The sequence below is a fragment of the Vespula vulgaris genome, chromosome 4, assembly GCF_905475345.1.
Source record: "Vespula vulgaris chromosome 4, iyVesVulg1.1, whole genome shotgun sequence".
Lineage (NCBI taxonomy): Eukaryota > Metazoa > Arthropoda > Insecta > Hymenoptera > Vespidae > Vespula > Vespula vulgaris.
In genome coordinates, this window is record NC_066589.1 from 2,734,751 (window position 1) to 2,753,215 (window position 18,465).

Consider the following 18,465-nt stretch of genomic DNA (forward strand, 5'->3'; position numbering starts at 1 on the left):
AACTTACCTGGAGGTATGATGTCGGAGCGTGCCACCTCTTTACGCATCATATGATCCTGTTACAAAACAAGATTTCTGGGAAATGTGTTCGCGCTAGCCAGAAATCGATATTTTGAACAGGAGACAATAACTTACCTGGAGGTATGATGTCGGAGCGTGCCACCTCTTTACGCATCATATGATCCTGTTACAAAACAAGATTTCTGGGAAAAGTTTTCGTGCTAGCCAGAAATCGATATTTTGAACAGGAGACGATGACGCAATAGGAGTTATAACGCTAGCGTGTGCCACCTCTTTACGCATCATATGATCCTGTTACAAAACAAGATTTCTGGGAAAAGTTTTCGCGCTAGTCAGAAATCGATATTTTGAACAAGAAACAATAACATACCAGGAGGTATGATGCCGGAACGTCCCACCTCTTTACGCATCATATGATCCTGTTACAACTCAAGATTTCTGGGAAAAGGTTTCGCGCTAGCCAGTAATCGATGTCTTGAACAGGAGACAATGACGTTGTAGGGGGTATAATGCTAGTTCGTGCCACGTCTTTACGCATCATATTATCCTGTTACAAAACAAGATTTCTGGGAATATCATGTCTCGTGTCAATAATCTATAATTTGAGCAGGATGTAATAACATACCTGGAGAATATGTGGGTTGCTTGAAAATTTTTCGCTCAATTCTTTGTCTGTGACAAGATCCTTTCATGCGGTAAGTAGTGGCGTGCCCAAATATGCTACGTCCAGTTAATTTGTCATATCCTCTTGGGACTGTCAGTTTCTTATGAATGTTAAAATTTTTTCTGCAAAACCACTTTTGTATTAGCACCTTTTGGTAATTTCGTGTTTTTCGTTTAAACTATTTATTTCGGACGTGCACGATCGGTTTTGCCAAAAATGAAGATTACGTCTTATTAATCTAATTAGACAAGTTATAAATTTGGACAGGAAAATTACCTTCAGATATGTTATATTCTCCTTTTGATGGAGTCAATTTTTGTAGATTACGGGAAGAATTATGGTAATTAAGGTTTTTAGCATGATCATATATATATATATATATATATATATATATATATATATATATGTGTGTGTGTGTGTGTGTGTGTGTGTATAAATATAATATTATATATATATATATGTATGTATGCATGTATGTATTTAATTATATGTAATATAGAAGTATATATATATATATATATATACGTATATATTTATGTTTGGCAATTCATATATTTGAACTTTTGTAATAGCATTATGAAAGTTTTCATTACAGATTATTTTAATTGTACAAAAGTCTTGGGTTTCAAGGAAAAATTTGTCTTGGCGACGTCGTGATTTTAGATTTGTTTGACTAGCGAGTCGATTGCAGTGAAAGTTATTATAGAAACAGTATACCAATCATCTTTTCTTTAACTCTTTTATCATCCTTTATTTTTCTCATGCCGAAATGGAAGAAGAAAGTTATGACGACGTTGTTGTCTTTGATGAAAAAGCTGATACTGATAGAACTCAACCACAAGATCGACATAAAAAGCTGAAATCGAAAGAAGCGCGATTACAATAAATCCGAGGCATGAAGCTACTTGATTCCAGTAGATCGTTTCAATCTTTACGCGATGGTCTAAAGGGAATCCTTACGATTCTTTTTCATAGTAAACGAGATCTACTCATAATGGTGACTATCGATCGAACAGTTTCACTTATCTTTCTGTGCGTGTTTCTTAACGTGATCGATATTTCGTTTACCTTAAAAAAAGTGAATAGAAAACCGATCGCTTTTCGATACGTCGATGACCTCCAAACTTCCGCGACTAAGAAAGGCATGTAAAAATCTCAATTTTATGTTGTCCAATAAATAATATAAAAATTTTCAATGTTTTATGTCTAAATATAATGTAATTATTAAATATATTACTTATATACAATAATAATAATGTAGTAATTGATTTGGACATTAAATGTGTTGGAATTTGCACTATTTTATTACTAATAAGCAGTACTAGTTTATACTTGAAATTTTTCTTAACAAAATAATCTTTTTACAAGAAAGATATGAAAATATGCAAGGACGTGTTCTCAGAAGAGGTGGAAAAATACATTTCGAAAACACCTTTGTATATATATTATATCTATAGTTAACTAAAAAGTTCTGTCCAAAGTGGAGGAATTTTTAGATTACAAGGATAAGTTATTTCATCTATATTATTTAGATTTAATATATTAATTATATTTAATTATAAAAAAATTTTTAGCACTATTTATTAGACAATTCAATATTAGATCTGTTAAAAAGTTTAATCCTTTTTTTAAGTAAATGAAAATAATATATTTGTATATGTATGTTTATTAATATATAATTATTATTATAGTTCTTTCTTCAAACTTTGACGATAACTTTTGAGTTCTTCTCTAAGATAAAATGACTCGTCCTTCGAAGCTATGTATCCAATTCTAATAAAACTTTTCGGTAGATTTTATATATACCTACATGTGTTCTCCAACTGAAATATATGTTTCCTTCTCTTTTGAGAGCAATGTCTTTTATTATTTTCTTATCACTCTTTCGAAATATTTGCTTTTTAACGCGTGACTTCTCCTATTAGTAGCGTTGCCAATTCTCCTAGTGTGTTGCCAATTCGATTTTTTTATTTTAACTTGAGCAATCTATCGATTGCAATAACTATATAAATCAAGAAAAAAAAACAATAATTTGATTAATCCTTGAATGTATTATATATAATAGCAGAATTATAGCGTTGATATTTCATTTAATTTAATAAAGAATCTAATATATGTGTAATATATTCTTTTGTTATTATAAAATTTGATTTTATAATAATTTTATGAAAATTTATATATAATTCTATAATGATAATTTATATATAATTTTATTATTTTCTATATTTACAAGTTTAATATTTACTTAACAATTAGTATTTTCTTACAAATTTTGTTTGTTTTAGACAGAGAAATTAAAGGATTAATATTACCCGTTATGAATCTCATGCTGATAATTAATATTTTGTTGTAATATACATTCTTATTAATTACAAATAAATTAACTTAGATTCAATATAAGATTTTAATATGGAAAAAAGCTTTTATGATAATAGAAAATAAAAAAGAATAAAAGAGATAGAAATTCTTTTTGATGGTCTTAATTGTGCTATTAAAGGATATTAAATAGTGTTGTTAAAAAAACGTTTACGTTTAATAACGAATAGTTTGATGTTTTATTTGCATTTGATTCAAGCAGGCGACCATGGTGATGGAGTTGATGTCAAGGGTGACAAACACATTGTGAAGGGTGCCGGATCAAAACACGAAGAAGACCATCATGAGTCGAGAGGAGAAAAAGGCGATGAGGTATTTGTTTACTTTCTCTCTCTTTCTTTTTGTTTCTTGAACTGTTTACAATATCAATTAATTCGTTTATTCACTGTCATTAATTTTTTAACATTTATATTAATATTACTAATTTAATCGTTACATTCATGATTGTATAAAAGCAAATAATAAATATGTTGGTCAATTTTGTTATTAAATAAATAGTTGATACGATTTATTTTTTTTCTATATAAAATATTTATAAACATGTAATTTGTTCGATTCTTGTGTCATAGTTATTTCTTTAAGAAGATAATTCTTCTTTTTTATTTTGATATTTGATAATATTTTACAATTTGATACGTTCGTTAAACAATGGGAAAAAAGTGGTACGAAAAAATTCACGAGTCCGAAAACGGAGAGAAGGGCCATCACGATAAAGAAGATCATGAACGTAGTTATGAGGAGAAGGATGGCCAAGATAAAAAGAAGCATGAAGAGGGTGGCCATTACAGCGAACATCATCATGGTGTAAAAGGAGAGAAGAACGCGAAATTTGAGGAGGAAGGGAAACACCAGAAGGGCCATAGTACCAAAGGGGAACATAGTATTTTCAAGAAAGTATGTACTAAGTGTTTTTTAAGTTCTTTACTCTTTCTATTTTTTTTTTTTTTTGTAAATAATTTCATTAACCTTAGTTCGAAATTAGCAATTCTAACTTTTCAAATAAAATTGTTTCTCGACCAATCGAAAAAATTTCAAAATTCTGTGATTATCGTATCTCCCTAAAATTAATTTTTAAATAGTTTAATAATTTATTTACTTTATATTAACTATTCTTTTCAATGAACTTTCAAAGATTTACAAAAAAGATTAATTTGCTTCGATAGGATGAGTACGAGAAAAAGCACGACTTTTATGACGAGTATCACGAAGATGGCGATCAAGAGAATCATGGTGCTTACCATAAGAAACACGAGGCTACAAAAGGAAATCATGAAAAGAAAGGCCATCACGATTCAGATTACAATGAGGTTGCTACATCAAATTATTATCGCTTTCCTTTCCTTGTTACGAATCATTAGTTGATTTTTTATGTAAAAATTTTATTTTCTAGTACGAACATGGTAAACAATCTAAGCATGAGAAGGGACATCATAGTCACGATCAAAAGGGTAAGAAATCAGCCGAAGGACATGATGATCATCATCATCATGATGAAAAATATGGTAAAAAGGAAGGACACTCATCTGGAAAGAAATGGTTGAAGAAGAGCAAGCGTTGAATTTTGAAAAATTCATTTCGTGCGACGAAAACCAAAGATTATGTATATGGATTGATTCATAAAACTAAATAATTTTATAAATAAGAAGAATATTATCATACAATGAAACTATTTATGTATTTATGAATCAATTCAATAAATACTATATTATATAACAGGAATTTATAATTTGACTATTTTGCATAATTATGGGATTGATTCATGAATAAGTAATATTATTATAATAGTTAAAACTTGATTACAATTGTAAGATTTGAACATGCACGTACACACACAAAGTTGAAAAATTTATTTTGTATACAATTTAACGAGATAATTTCGTCTCGTGGCTTAATAATAATATGTTTCATGAGCAAAATTTCAATTCGTAATAGGCAAAAGAATTACTAGAATATTATAATATCGATTTGAAATAGCTATTAAGTTCTTAATTGATAATCTCGCATTCGCTAAGATTTGATCATTTACATTAAAGAACATTTATATAAATTACATAAATTATAATAGATCCATAAATTCGAATTGGATTACAAAGAATTCGAGATATCTATTTGGCATCTCTTATTCCTTCTTTTTCTTTGTTTTCTTCGTTATCTTTTTCTCTATACAATGACGAAAGATTTTTCGATTTTGAAATTCAATCGAGCAAGAAATCGATTAAGTAAGTCGATATCACACTAGCAGATCGATCGCACCCCTGTTGAATTTGCGACGTTCTTGCCTGTCCGCCGTGAAAAGTGAAAATCTTGGCGTGAAATTGGCCACGGTCTACTACTTACGCTATTATGTTTAAAGAAAGGATCTATCACGATCCTATCCTCGACGCTTCCTCGATTTATATTTGAATAATCTTAGGCAAATGTGGGCGACTGTAACGATATAAAATAAATTAAAGATTATACATTTGAAGTGCCCGTAGTGATTACAGAACGCAATGTGTTATTTTCTATAAAATCGATATTTATTCAATTTTAATTTAATATATATTTTATATAAATAAGTTAAATACGTGCTATATATAATCTATTTATATCTTATAATTTATTTACGAGAAATATTATTCAAAAATATAATAATTATATATCATATTATATATAATTATTATTATATAACATATACTCTTTACATCAAATATTATAAATAAGATAAATATTTTATAAATAAGCGTACATTTAAAAGTTTATTTATAAAATATTAATGCTAATTTTTTACATAAGTATTTAAACGTTATCGAAACAATCAAAATTGTGTTAATACTGTTTTTTTTTCCTTTTTTCTTTTTTTCATAGAACGAAGATTAAACAATGCTCGATATTATAATAAATAATATTTAACATTTCTCGTTGTAAGATAAACATAATATGTTATTGAATAAAAAAAAATATTTGATAACGATGGAAGAGATAAAAAGGAATATTTATTAACAATCCGTGTGAGAAGAATGGAGAAATTCGCGGGAAAAATAACAGGATAAATTTTTCTCAAAAAGATGATATAAGATTTTTCGAAATAACATTTATTTAGAATAATACTCACATTAGATATCATATGTAATAAATAATGTTACGCGATTAAATCCATTTTCCCTTCTTTTTCTATTTACAATTTCGCGAGCATTATTAAACAGACACTATAGCAACATTCGTTCTTCTAATCTATTATTTAATCATAAAGGTATTCCTTATATTATTATTGAAAATATATTATATTCGAAAGTAGAGATTGAATATCAAAGAAGAAAATGAGATTTATATAATGAAAAATAACAATTTAATGATCTATATAAATTATTTTAAATTATTTTCTTTCGAACTTTACTCAATTTTTAAAAAATTATAAAAAGTATATGTCGAAAGAGGTAAATAAAATTATTCAACTTTAAATAAAATAATCGAAACAAATTTAAAATTTAAAAAATCTGATCAATTAATAAAAATATTGAATTCTTATGTTTCGCATTTCCGTATATAATTGAAAAGTCTTCAAATCGATCAAAATAATTCTTGTGTAACGACAAGAGAAAGGAGGAAGCCAAATTGATCGATGAATTTGATCAAGCGCAAGATCCTCTGATCGCCGCCACGATCTGCGAAGCGATAAATCGCTGTGAAATTGTCGAATCATTCGCGAACGATTTTCTAATAGGTGAAACCAGTTGATATAATCGGCCGGTTACTTCAGGTTCACAGTTCAGTCTTCATTGTGGACTCGGAGGTGGAATCATGGGAACTTATAGAAGGTCGATGGCCATTTGGCTGTCGCTGTTTCTTTACTTGGTAATATGATTATCCATTATTTTCCATAACTAATTACAAATCATCCTTAGTTATTTATTAAATACATGATTTACTACAAAAAATGAAACAATGTTACTTCTACAAGACAGGTCAAATTTACACAATGACCTGTTAAAGTATTGTCACACAAAATTATAAATCAATTATTAGAGAAAGATTTGTCATCTTTTTTTTTTTATTACTGAATGTAAACGATTTCTAGTGGTAAATATATAAAATAAATGATTATTGAAATATACAGAAAAAAATCTATAGGATTAATTTGGTTTTTAGTGTAACAAACATTTTTAAATATTAGATATGATTGATGTAATTTGTTAGTTTATTTTATATATCTCATAATAATTTAATGTTTATTCAAAATTTTCGTGTTTGGCAGCAATTTATGTGCAAATACGTATTAAAATTTAAATTATTATTTTCTTTTAAATCTAATACAAATGTAAATTTTTTAGACAAGAAAAAAAGAACAGAACATCCCTAAAAATTTTTCTACTGTAGAGATCCGCGATCTATCAAATATGTCATTTAACTTTTGAAAAATATTTCTCGCCATCGGCAAGGTAGTATATTCAAATCGTCTGTCAAATAATCCTTGAGTATTCCCACAACGACGAAGTGATTGCAGTCTCGTTGGAGAAAATTATTATTTACTTGTTCCTTGTTTACACAATATGTGTTTATTCAGATAGAAAAGTAATCGAAATTTTTTATAGCTGGAGCAATCAAGAACATCAAAAGCAGGACTGCAGAGAAATTCGAAAAACGGCGTAGAAAATATCTTACTGGAGGAGATTGTTCTTGCTAGAAGAAATAACACGACGAAACTTCTCGGTGCAGCTGCCATTGAAAACCCCATCAAAGCAAATGAAAGAATCCTCTCTTTGATCAACGGTAAAAGCGACCTTGTTTTCCCGAATTATAATCCAGTTCAAGATCAAAGTATAGCACAATCTCAAGCCATGATCGTTAGCTTGAATGACACAAAGGATTTGGAAAATCTCGATCATGTTTTGGCTTTTAGTGGATATGAACCTCAAAAAGTAAACCTTAGGAACGACAAACGTAAAATTTTGGACAGCTTCAACAATGATCGAGGTATCATACCTACTGTATTTAATATTACATTTAAATATAATAAATATATTCAATATTAATATTCAATAAATATTTAAATATTTATTTTTTCTTTTTTTTATATAATTTTTTATTCATTCGAATTAATCATTAAAGAGATTTTAATAGCAAATAATTCATTTTACTTGAGTAACGTAAATTTTCTTTTTGATTTTATAGTCACATCAAGTAGACAACCTAAAACTACAGACTCAACTACGGTCTTACCTTATGTGAAAATGCAGTACAGTGTTCCTCGAAGGTTACAATCGAATAGAAGAAATTCTAACGAAGGAAATCATCCTTCCACGGCTTTCTACCAGAAAGTGTCACAACCTATCATCCAAACAGATCCTAATGTTATTGTTGTTAATACGGAAACATCGAGCAAAAAGTTCGCAATTAAGAATCCTGCATTGCCTAGAATGTATAAATCTGAAGAAGAATTGAGTAATATCGAAGTAACAAAGCCAACGTACCACATACCAACGCGTAAAATAAAGAATGATGAAACGAAGATTAAAAAAGATATCGAAGAAAACGTGAGTGTTCGTCCGAAGTTAAAAAAAATGAGAAAGAAAGTGAAAATTTTTAACGTCGTGACATTACCGCTTGTCACAACGCCTTTGAGTGTTTATAATTATACAGTATTAAACAGAATGGTCAATAATCATAAATCATTGTTAGAAAGTCCAATAGTGCAACCTATTGCATCTCAAAAAATTAATGATATTGTTTATCAAAACGATTCACTAGCGAGCAATAACCAACCTGATTTAAAACGACAAGAATCAGCCTCAAAGTCGGATAGTGAGCTCGGTATATCGAAAAAGTATACCGCTATACCAACACCTTTTTCCTATTCAACAAAACATTCTGGAAATGTTAAACAAGTTCAAACCACGTCGATTAATTCTGTAACTCCGAAAAACATTATTGGAACGAAAGAAAGTCTCATAGCAAGTGATTCGAAAGTAAATCCTGTATCAAATTACGAAGATAAAATAAATCTTCTCGGTGCTAATCAGGAAACTAGATATAATTACAGGAAGGAAAGTCCAACCGAGAAACAAAGAAAAAATTATGAGAAATTTGAGTCGAATATCAATGATGCGTCATCTTCGAGATCTAACTTAATGAGTGAGGAATCAATTGACAGTGATGAAAATATCGAAAAATCTAACAAACGTACTCAACACAGAAATGATTTGTACGAAGTATCGGAATCGGCATCGTTAGAAGATGACTCTGAGTCTAACTCTGACAATGCAGATTCTGATCATTTTGAATCGTACGAATTTCCTGAAACATCTAAAAAGAAAGATGATTACTACGATAATCCCAACAAAAAAGATGTAGATCATTCACAAGATGTAAAACGTCATGAAGGTGATCAACATTATGAAACCAGCAATTTAAAAAAAATTGATCGTGATAATAATTATGAAGAAACCAAACATGAAGAAAATCTGGATCACGTTAGTGAGGAATATCAAATGAAAAATAATAACCAAGATGATGATCAAGATGAAAATAGTGCTCATAATTATAAATATGTAAAAAAAAGTGAAAGTAGTGCTGGTAATAGTGATGGTGGAGGAGGTGATGGTGAAGGAGAAAAAGAATTTATAAAAGGTGGTGAAGTTGAACAAAATGAAGATTATTATAAGAAGCAAGGAAACAAGGAAGAAAAGGTGAGAAAATCATTTAAAACTAAAAAATAGATTTGTTACTATCAGAATATTTTTATAGGCCTACAAGATCTGGCACGAACATGACAAAACCAAGAAAGGTTATCACGACAAAGAACAGCATAATAAGGAGTACGAAGAAAAGGATGGAGAAAAAAAAGAACACGGAGAAGATGGCGAATACTATCAAGACCACTATCAAGACGAGAAGGGTAAAAAGGAAGCAGAATTTAATGAAAAAGGCGAACACAAGAAAGGTCACAATACCAAAGGCGAACATTCGGTACACAAAAAGGTAAGAAAGAATGATATATTATTTTTAAACGATAGAAAATCTGGAATTTTTCACTTACCCATATATGTATTTTTTTAGGACGAGTACGAAAAAAAAACCGAATTCTTTGATGAATTTCACGAAGATGGCGACAGCGAGAAAGATGGAGGATATTATAACAAGCATGAAGCTGAAAAAGGTGGTAAAATGAAATCCGGCCATTATGACGAAGCTTTCAAAGAAGATAAGTATGGAAACTCGAAAGAATACAAAGAGAGTGAATATCATGATGAAGAGAAGGGCAAGGGCAGTAAGGAAGGCCAGGAAAGTCACTATGATCACGAAAAGAAGTATAAGGAAAAAGGTGCTCATGAAAGTGGAAAGAAGTGGATGATGGACAGTGGCAATGGTGGTGATGGAAAAAATGATGGCGACGGAGGTAGTGGTAATGAAAAAGCTGGTGATGATCATAATCATAGGCGTTAATCATATAAAGATCATAGGGAAATAGTTAACGCGAAGTGATCAATAGAATAAAATATGATTATCGTGATTCTCGATAAATTTGAAATATTTTCACGAACGATCCACATTTATTTTTCTATCTTGAGTGATAAATTTTATTATTATATTTCTTTTTAAATCATACAGACATATATCAGTAATTATAAAATTGATCGAAAGTGAAAAAAAATTAAAAAAAGAAACAAAAATTAAATTTATCACTCATCATTGTTATATTGATCTACATTATAATACCTATAATGTGGAATTATTAAACGAAATATAAATTATTAAATGAAGTATATTACTCGGGCCATTTTGATAATCACTATTTATCATACGTTATAATCGTCGATAACGTTTACCTTAATATCGCATTCTCAGTGCCAAGGGTGACGTAAGTTTAATCGAGAAGTTTGAATTTTTTCTATCGCTTTAGAAAATTGTCGTCCGGCGACGGTTAAAATATCCATAACGTCCGTAGTGACTCGTTAACCTGAAACTTTATTCTCCTTGGACGTATTCGTTCCATGGATAGCCATCGACTTTTGTCTCAACACACACACTTTTGACGATTCTACGAATATACATGGAAATAGACATAGTGCTCTCCTTATGACGCTTCTATACTTTCAAAGAAAGTTATTTCGAAATTTTAACAAAGCAAACGCAAAAATAAATATAGTTACATACCCATGTACACATATGATTTTAAGATCTTTTATTAATTGCTAATAAGTTAATAAAGCTATTACTGTTGATCGTTAAATTTGCTCATACGTTTTAATTATAAACTCAATTACCTTTGTCTTCCGAGATAATCATTAAATCCAAATATATCAAGACGACATAATCCTTAAATCTTCCTAATCCTTATTCAAGATCTTAACGAAGAAATTCTCGAACAATCCTACAATGATTGGAGTTCTATGTAATTACACGTAGCTATTTAACTCTTAAGGTGAAAACATATCTATACTCAAAGAAGGATTCTATCACAGTTTCGAGCCGCTATTATATTCTCTACCAAAGAGAAATATCATATCTCGATATCTTGTCGCATTAAGATATAGCATAAATGTATCTATGCATATATTTATGGAATTATGTGTTGAATTTAACACACGTTACATAGATGAATATAGAATGCATACACGGAGTATTGGTATTATCGAATAACAAAAGCAATGGATACATAGCTACGTTTTGAATGCGTTATGAATTGTATCGATCATGAGAATATAGATTGTAAAATATGTATTTCTCAAGACGTTCACCGTAGTAGATACCTACGAATATTACGAATATATAGGAATATTATTTCTCAATACATTCATACGATCATATATATATATATCATATATCTCTATACATCAAACACATATATTCCAACTCGTTTATCGTATTCTCTGAATTTTTCTTCTATAAATCCAATTCTTTCTTTTAAAACAATTCTCTTTATTCCCTTTCTTTCTGCTCGCCTACAAGATTTATTCTGAATCATAATAATACTGATGCATTTATATTTCAAAATATCACTCGAGACAAAGTCACGACCAATATGTATATATAAGAATCGTTTCATTCACCAATAATAATCGTTGTTTTAATATTGAGACAAGAGTTAAGTGGGAATGATAAAAGAAAAGAAAAAACGAGAAAGAAAAGAAAATAGAGAGAGATAAAACGAAGAAAAAACAAAGAGAACGTTTTGATCGATCGTTCTTCGCGGCAATAACCGGACACCACTTTTCAAAGTGATAAAATCAATACGTCAGAGGCGACGAATGTTCCTGTCAGAGGATTTACGATCACGGAAGGTTTATTACTTAGTCAACGTACCGATAATTAAAGGAAAAAAAAATAGATAAGGTTCTTGTCATTTTCCATTGATTTACGTTGATATCGAAAAGGTTTCTAATAAGTGAATGTAAGAGAAAGACAGGTAGATAGATAAAGAGAAAGAGAAAGATAGATATCAGGAAGCTCGCTATATTAACATTCGCTTGAGGATCGTTGCGTCGATGAGTATTAAACACTATGCTTATATCATCGTGAGAATGAACGGATCGTGTTGATTGTCGATGGACGTCAAGATCGTCACCTACATAATACAATAAATGGTAGATCAACATGAGGATACATTTATTATAGATTTCTAAAGAGTAGGTCACAATTTCTGAAAATTCTAGGAATGACTTTAAAAATCAACTATTTTTTTATTGAAACTTTTTAGGATGAAGATATTTTTAATTAACTTTTTAGAATTAATTTTTTGTTCATATTGTAAAAAAACTTCCTAGACGTGTAGTTATACAATTCGAAAAAGGAAAACTAGACATGAAAAAAGTCTCGCAGTAAAATAATTTATCTTTAAAATCAACTAGAGACTTTTGGTCTACTTTATATTTTATTAGTGTACAAAGTATTGGCAGGATGATAGTTTATAAACTAAAAGGGATTGAAGTTGATAAGAACTGATTCTTCGATATAAACAGAAAATCTTATCGCTCTTTATTGCAGAAATTCTTAATTTTCTTAATGTATTTTATATGTATTTTTTTCTTATTTTATTAGAATAATATAAATTTATTAGAATAAATTTAAATTAAAAATTTGAATTTATTAATTTATTTTGAATGAAATTATCAAAATCGAATTAATTCATTTAAATTCATCCAAATTAATGTTCAATAAGTATCACATAACTTTAGAAATCTCGTATTTCTTTTTTCTTTTCTGCCTTTTCTTATTTTTTTCTTTTTATTAGTACAATTATATCATCATAACAAAAAATTCAAGCTTGATTGCAAACTATACGGAGGATTAAAGTGCTGACTTTCACCTACGCGATATAAATATTCGACCAAAAAGAAAAGAAAAGAGAAAAGTTCGTCTTATATTCAACACGGTACGTCTATTCTAGTAGGATATATGAGCCTACCGTTTATTTACCAACCCTATCCACTCGAACCTACTATTGTTGCACCCCTTATTTTCTTTGCGTTGCTTCTGATAGTTCGTTTCCTATATTTCCGTATTATTGCAATCGTATATTGTACTCACTGTAGCTAATAATATCGTATTATAAAAATAGAATAGGGAGATTACTGTTTTAAATTAATTACACGATCGATTTTAATGTAATCGAATCTCATTGATTTTGCGATTTAATTTACAGAAGTGCGAAATAATATGAATTTTTGGATTTCACATATGATATCCATTAAATATAATATTTTATAATATGTATATATATCAAGGGATTTAATCAATCAAAAAATTCTACAATATCCAAGTGAAGACGACAAATCTCGAAGCCGTTAATTTTCTCCGGTAATTTTAGTGATCTTTATCTGCTTCTTCTTCTTCTCTCTTTTACTCCTCCCTCCCTCTGTCTCTGTCTCTCTCTCTCTCTCTCTTTCTCTGTTCATTAATCTTTCTATTTCCTAGAATTTCATTAACATAAATTGATCGCGAAAATTCGCTTGCAAAAAGATACGACGTTTTTCTAATAAGATAGAAAAATAAATGAATCAAAGAAGTTACGAGCGATGAATACAAATAACTATAATAAATTGAAGAGTTTTTGATTTATCTTACTCGATGTGGAAGAGGGAATAATCCAACGGATTTTGAATTTGGATGGTGAAATAGTAAATAACGTTTTCGATCGAAATTTTCGAAACAAACGAGAATAGTTTCCGGTCAGGTATTTCTTCTTGTAGACATATCATTCTCAGGAGAGTCGACTTTTTCGATTTCCCTTTATATGAAGAGTTCTTTTTTCGAAGTCTCAATGTCGATTCAGTTTGTTTCTCGTTCCCTTCGTTCTCCTATCGTTATCGTAAGGTCCTACTTTCTTTTATTATAATTTTTATTGGATAGCAACAGATACCAAACGTTTTCCAATAAACGATACACAGTATAGACGAAACATGAATACACTCCAAGATAATTAGAATTATAAGTTTCCCAAGAGTTTTAGCCATCATGGAATTTTTACGAGTTTCAAATAAAAATCAAAAGGAACATATGAAATCACAAGGGAATGTACTTATGCGTGCGTGCGTGCATAGGTGTGTGCGCGCGTGTATTGTAAGGAAAGAAAATTTATTTCAATTTTGTCTTTTAGTTTGAATGTCCACATTTACAAAGGTATATGATAAAAAGTTAAATGAGAAAAAAAATAGAAGAAAGAATATAAAAATAAAGTCTAACGTTAATATAAAAATAAAGTCCATTACTCTAAAACGAAGTAATGGAATCTATGTAATGGTAGTTAATGTTCAATTCGTGTTGTAACATCTCTTTTCTCTTTACCTTACTCTCCAGTGTTTTGTTTTTAGAATTTGTTTACTATTCACTTCATGAACACGAGTATACCATCAAGGAATAAAAATGTTAACCTGTTCCATCTCACGATTCCATCTAATTTTTTGACATTTCTCACGATCTAATCCGTTTAAAAAAAAAAAAAGAAAATAAGAAAAAAGAAAAGGAAGGGAGACGTAGTCGAGTAAAAATTCATGTCCGGTGGTGTGCTCAATTAAGATACCGACTATAATAATATAAAATTAATCTAGCAGACCTCGATCTTAATTTTTTTCCTTTTTCATGCTTTTTCTCTGTCATTCTCCATCTCATAGAAAGGCAAAGTTGTGTTTTTAACGGAATTGGATGACCGCTGCTCTTCGAAAAACTTTCACGAGAAAGTGCTGCCTGTTGAAACATCCTCTTTCTTATTCTAAAGTCGATATCAGAAAGGTGTACTTACGTAGGTAATAATTTACATGCGCGCATCGAGACTTACGAAAAAGAGTAAAGAGAATGTGTGAAAATTTATACAATGCATTTCTACTCTTATTACTTTTATTTTCCCCTTTAAAATTTATTTATTTTATTGTTTAAGAAAAAAATTTCTCTCTTTCCTTTTCTTTCTTTTTCCATCCCTGTTTATCTTAATCTTTCTATGTATCTACAAATTTTTTTCTTATATAAGTAAGTAAATAGCATATGCTCTTTTTTGACTTTAACTTACAATATTCCTTTATAATGTCTTGTCAATAAAGTGCATCCCTTTATAGTAACATATAGTACAGGTATATAGAGAAAGAATTATTATCGATGGTATTGTCTGTTATCAGAGAAAACCAGCGACCTGTGTTCAAAGAGCGTACCTGTCAAAGGACGATTTTTCCTCTTTTCCTGTTACATCGTTTGATTTCTATTCTTTTATCGATGTTCGAACAAGAAATATTCGATGTTCGGACAAGAGAATGTTATATTCATAGATGTACGAACGTATATATATATATATATATATATATATATATATATATATATATATTTTTCTTTTGAAAGAAGATTATCTGAGTTATAAAATTTCACATCAGTCAAATCGTCGAATTACAGAAATTAATCTGGGATAATTGTTATAAATTAATATTATAATTGAAATTACATGTAGATATGTACGTACGATATGCGTATGTATGTCAAATATTTCAGTAATGCTCTTTGTCTTTGCTGTCGTTGACTTTGTAATGAAACAATGATATTAATTTAATTATTCCTATAAATTCTATAAAAAATTATTTCTATAAAAAAAAACGGATTCTAATGAAATAATGGTGTATGTCAATAAATGGGTCAAATCATTTGAATTAATTATTGTTATTTTAACAAATAAATGTACACTTTAGGAAAATGAAATATTTTTATTTTCCCCTGTTAGAGACCTTTTTAACGAATTTTCTGAAACTACGTTTTAATTAATAAAATGTCAGTATTAATTTAAAACAATGGATAATTTATCTGCTACACTTTTTTCTGAAATTAACAGAAAATTATATATCATTACGTAATTATAAAAGAACTTGCTCTCTTTCTTTCTCTCTTTCTTCTTCTTTTTTCTTTCTTATTTGAAATCATATAAAAACTTTCACCAAAACAATAACAGAACTAATAATACTTATTTAAAAACACAAAAAAGTATTCAACTTTGTAACAAATTATAATACTTTGTATTCATGGAGAATTGAGTTAACTTTTAGCAGACATTCTAGTTTTGCGTATGATCATCAGAGATATCTAGTATCTAGAATTAGGAATTATCTCAGTTCTACTTCCAGTTTGCAGTTGCTTATAAATATGTAAATTAGCGTTCGTATGACGTCGTGACGATATGGCAGAAATAAGACCCCATATACAGAAGCAACAGAATTATTAGAAAGGATTTTCCTTTCTTTTCGTTCGTCATATAATTCCCTTCTTTTTTATCGTTCGAGATACGTTTACGACATTGCGTAGGAACCTTAAGAAAATGATACCTTGGAGTTCTCGATTCCACGTTTACGAGCACTTTTAATCTCATGGAAATTCGGAAAATCTCATAGCTACACGAGCACCATGAACACAATCTATATATGTACGATCAACCTTGCTATAAACGTTTAGACGCATCTTGAATTTAACGCTCCTACGCACTATTATTTGCACTTGTGGCTTTCAACCTTTTTTTCCCCTTCAATGTGATCGTTATCCGTTATACAAATTAATATCCAAAGATTATTATATTTGATATTTAAATCCAAAGTGCCCTGCAAATAATACTATCTACTGTATGTAAAATGTAAAATCGATGTAAGTAATTCTATATCGAGTAAATATTAAAAATATATGTATTTTCAAATCGAATTCGACATAAGTTTAAGTTATTTTATTTTTAACATTTTTCAAAATTATTATCAGAATCGATTCTTTTCTTAGTCAGGTACTAAATATTTTAAGAAGTTTTAAGAGATTCAAAGCTGTATGCTAGATCTAATTCGAATTCACATCATTTGAATTTTGTATTTTGATAACAGATGTAATGAACTAATTCGAACAAAACCAACAATATATTGAAAAAGTCCGTACGTTTATAACATTTAATACTTAATTTTTTATTTGGATTATTGTTATAATTCTCAGAGAAAAATCTTATAAATAAAATTCACGTTTATTCATCACAATGTGATAATAAACGTGTTATTATATGAAACAATAATTAATAAGAAAATTAAAAAAAAATGATGTAATTAATGTAGTTTTCATCGAATTATAAATTAATGCGATTTTACGTACCTTTTGATATAATCCTCTACCTGTGAAAATTAAAATCTGAAACAGGTACAAGGCGTGTCTCCGATAATCATAAGATTTTCAAAATATACATGTATGTGTGTGTGTTTATATGTATATATATACATTCTATACAGTATGCGTACGAATCCTAAATTTTCCAACAGAAAACGCCATTTTTTTTGAGAAGATAATAAATCTCTATTTCGTACTTATACGATAAAAATGATGAGTTATGTGTGTGCAATGCATTATTTATAATTATAATATAATAGAAAATAAGATAAACAAGAATGAGTATGAGAAAACATCGCTGGTAATTTCGTGGACGTGAAGCAGATTGCTTGGTTGCTGGCTTCGTGAGAGAGATAAGAGTGACGAGTAAATGAAAGATGACGAGGAATAAGGGAATGTAAACAAATTTCGCGTACTTAAATCTTAAGAAAGTGGGAGAAAAAGAGAGAAAGAGAGACAAAGAAAGTTAAATTAAGAGAAAGAAAGAGAGAGAGAGAGAGAATAATTGAGAAAGACAAAAAAGCCTAGGACAAAGCGAGAGACGGATAATAAAATTTAAAATGAGAAAGAAGGATAGAAAAAAAGAGAAAAAAAAGAAAGAAACAGACAGATATACATATAATAAAATTCAAAAAAGAAAAGAGAATTAGATAGATAGATAGTAAATAAAATTAAGAAAAGAAAAAAAGTAGTAAAATTCAGAAAGAAAAAAAGAAGAACAAATAAAAAGGTAGAGAGCAAAAGTTAGGAAGAGAGAAGAAAATAGAGATAAAGGGAGGTAGAGAGTAAAATTGAGAAAGAGAGAAAAAGATAGAGACACTGGT

The 18,465-nt window shown here is 29.2% G+C and overlaps 2 protein-coding genes across 2 annotated transcripts; both read left to right on the forward strand.

Moving 5' to 3' along the window:
- Positions 1-3,235: 3,235 nt before the first annotated feature.
- LOC127063203 (histidine-rich glycoprotein-like) lies at positions 3,236-4,619 on the forward strand. Its single transcript, XM_050992630.1, has 4 exons — positions 3,236-3,373; positions 3,722-3,955; positions 4,225-4,368; positions 4,452-4,619. The coding sequence occupies exons 1-4, from the start codon at positions 3,236-3,238 to the stop codon at positions 4,617-4,619; spliced, it is 684 nt and encodes a 227-aa protein (XP_050848587.1).
- A 2,075-nt stretch (positions 4,620-6,694) lies between these two features.
- On the forward strand, positions 6,695-10,640 carry LOC127063205 (protein PFC0760c-like). Its single transcript, XM_050992631.1, has 5 exons — positions 6,695-6,895; positions 7,633-8,014; positions 8,213-9,726; positions 9,785-10,018; positions 10,097-10,640. Exons 1-5 carry the CDS (start codon positions 6,842-6,844, stop codon positions 10,481-10,483), a joined length of 2,571 nt encoding a protein of 856 aa, XP_050848588.1. The 5' UTR covers positions 6,695-6,841; the 3' UTR covers positions 10,484-10,640.
- The last annotated feature ends 7,825 nt before the right edge of the window (positions 10,641-18,465 follow it).

What these genes read in the sequence shown, in the direction of transcription:
- LOC127063205 (XM_050992631.1), top strand. Translation starts at nt 6,842, where the DNA reads ATGGGAACTTATAGAAGGTCGATGGCCATTTGGCTGTCGCTGTTTCTT. An exon ending in CAGCTTCAACAATGATCGAG is followed by an intron (nt 8,015 to 8,212) that starts GTATCATACCTA and finishes TTGATTTTATAG; the next exon opens with TCACATCAAGTAGACAACCT. An exon ending in AACATTCGGTACACAAAAAG is followed by an intron (nt 10,019 to 10,096) that starts GTAAGAAAGAAT and finishes GTATTTTTTTAG; the next exon opens with GACGAGTACGAAAAAAAAAC.
- LOC127063203 (XM_050992630.1), top strand. Translation starts at nt 3,236, where the DNA reads ATGTTTTATTTGCATTTGATTCAAGCAGGCGACCATGGTGATGGAGTT. An exon ending in GAGGAGAAAAAGGCGATGAG is followed by an intron (nt 3,374 to 3,721) that starts GTATTTGTTTAC and finishes ATGGGAAAAAAG; the next exon opens with TGGTACGAAAAAATTCACGA. An exon ending in AACATAGTATTTTCAAGAAA is followed by an intron (nt 3,956 to 4,224) that starts GTATGTACTAAG and finishes TTGCTTCGATAG; the next exon opens with GATGAGTACGAGAAAAAGCA.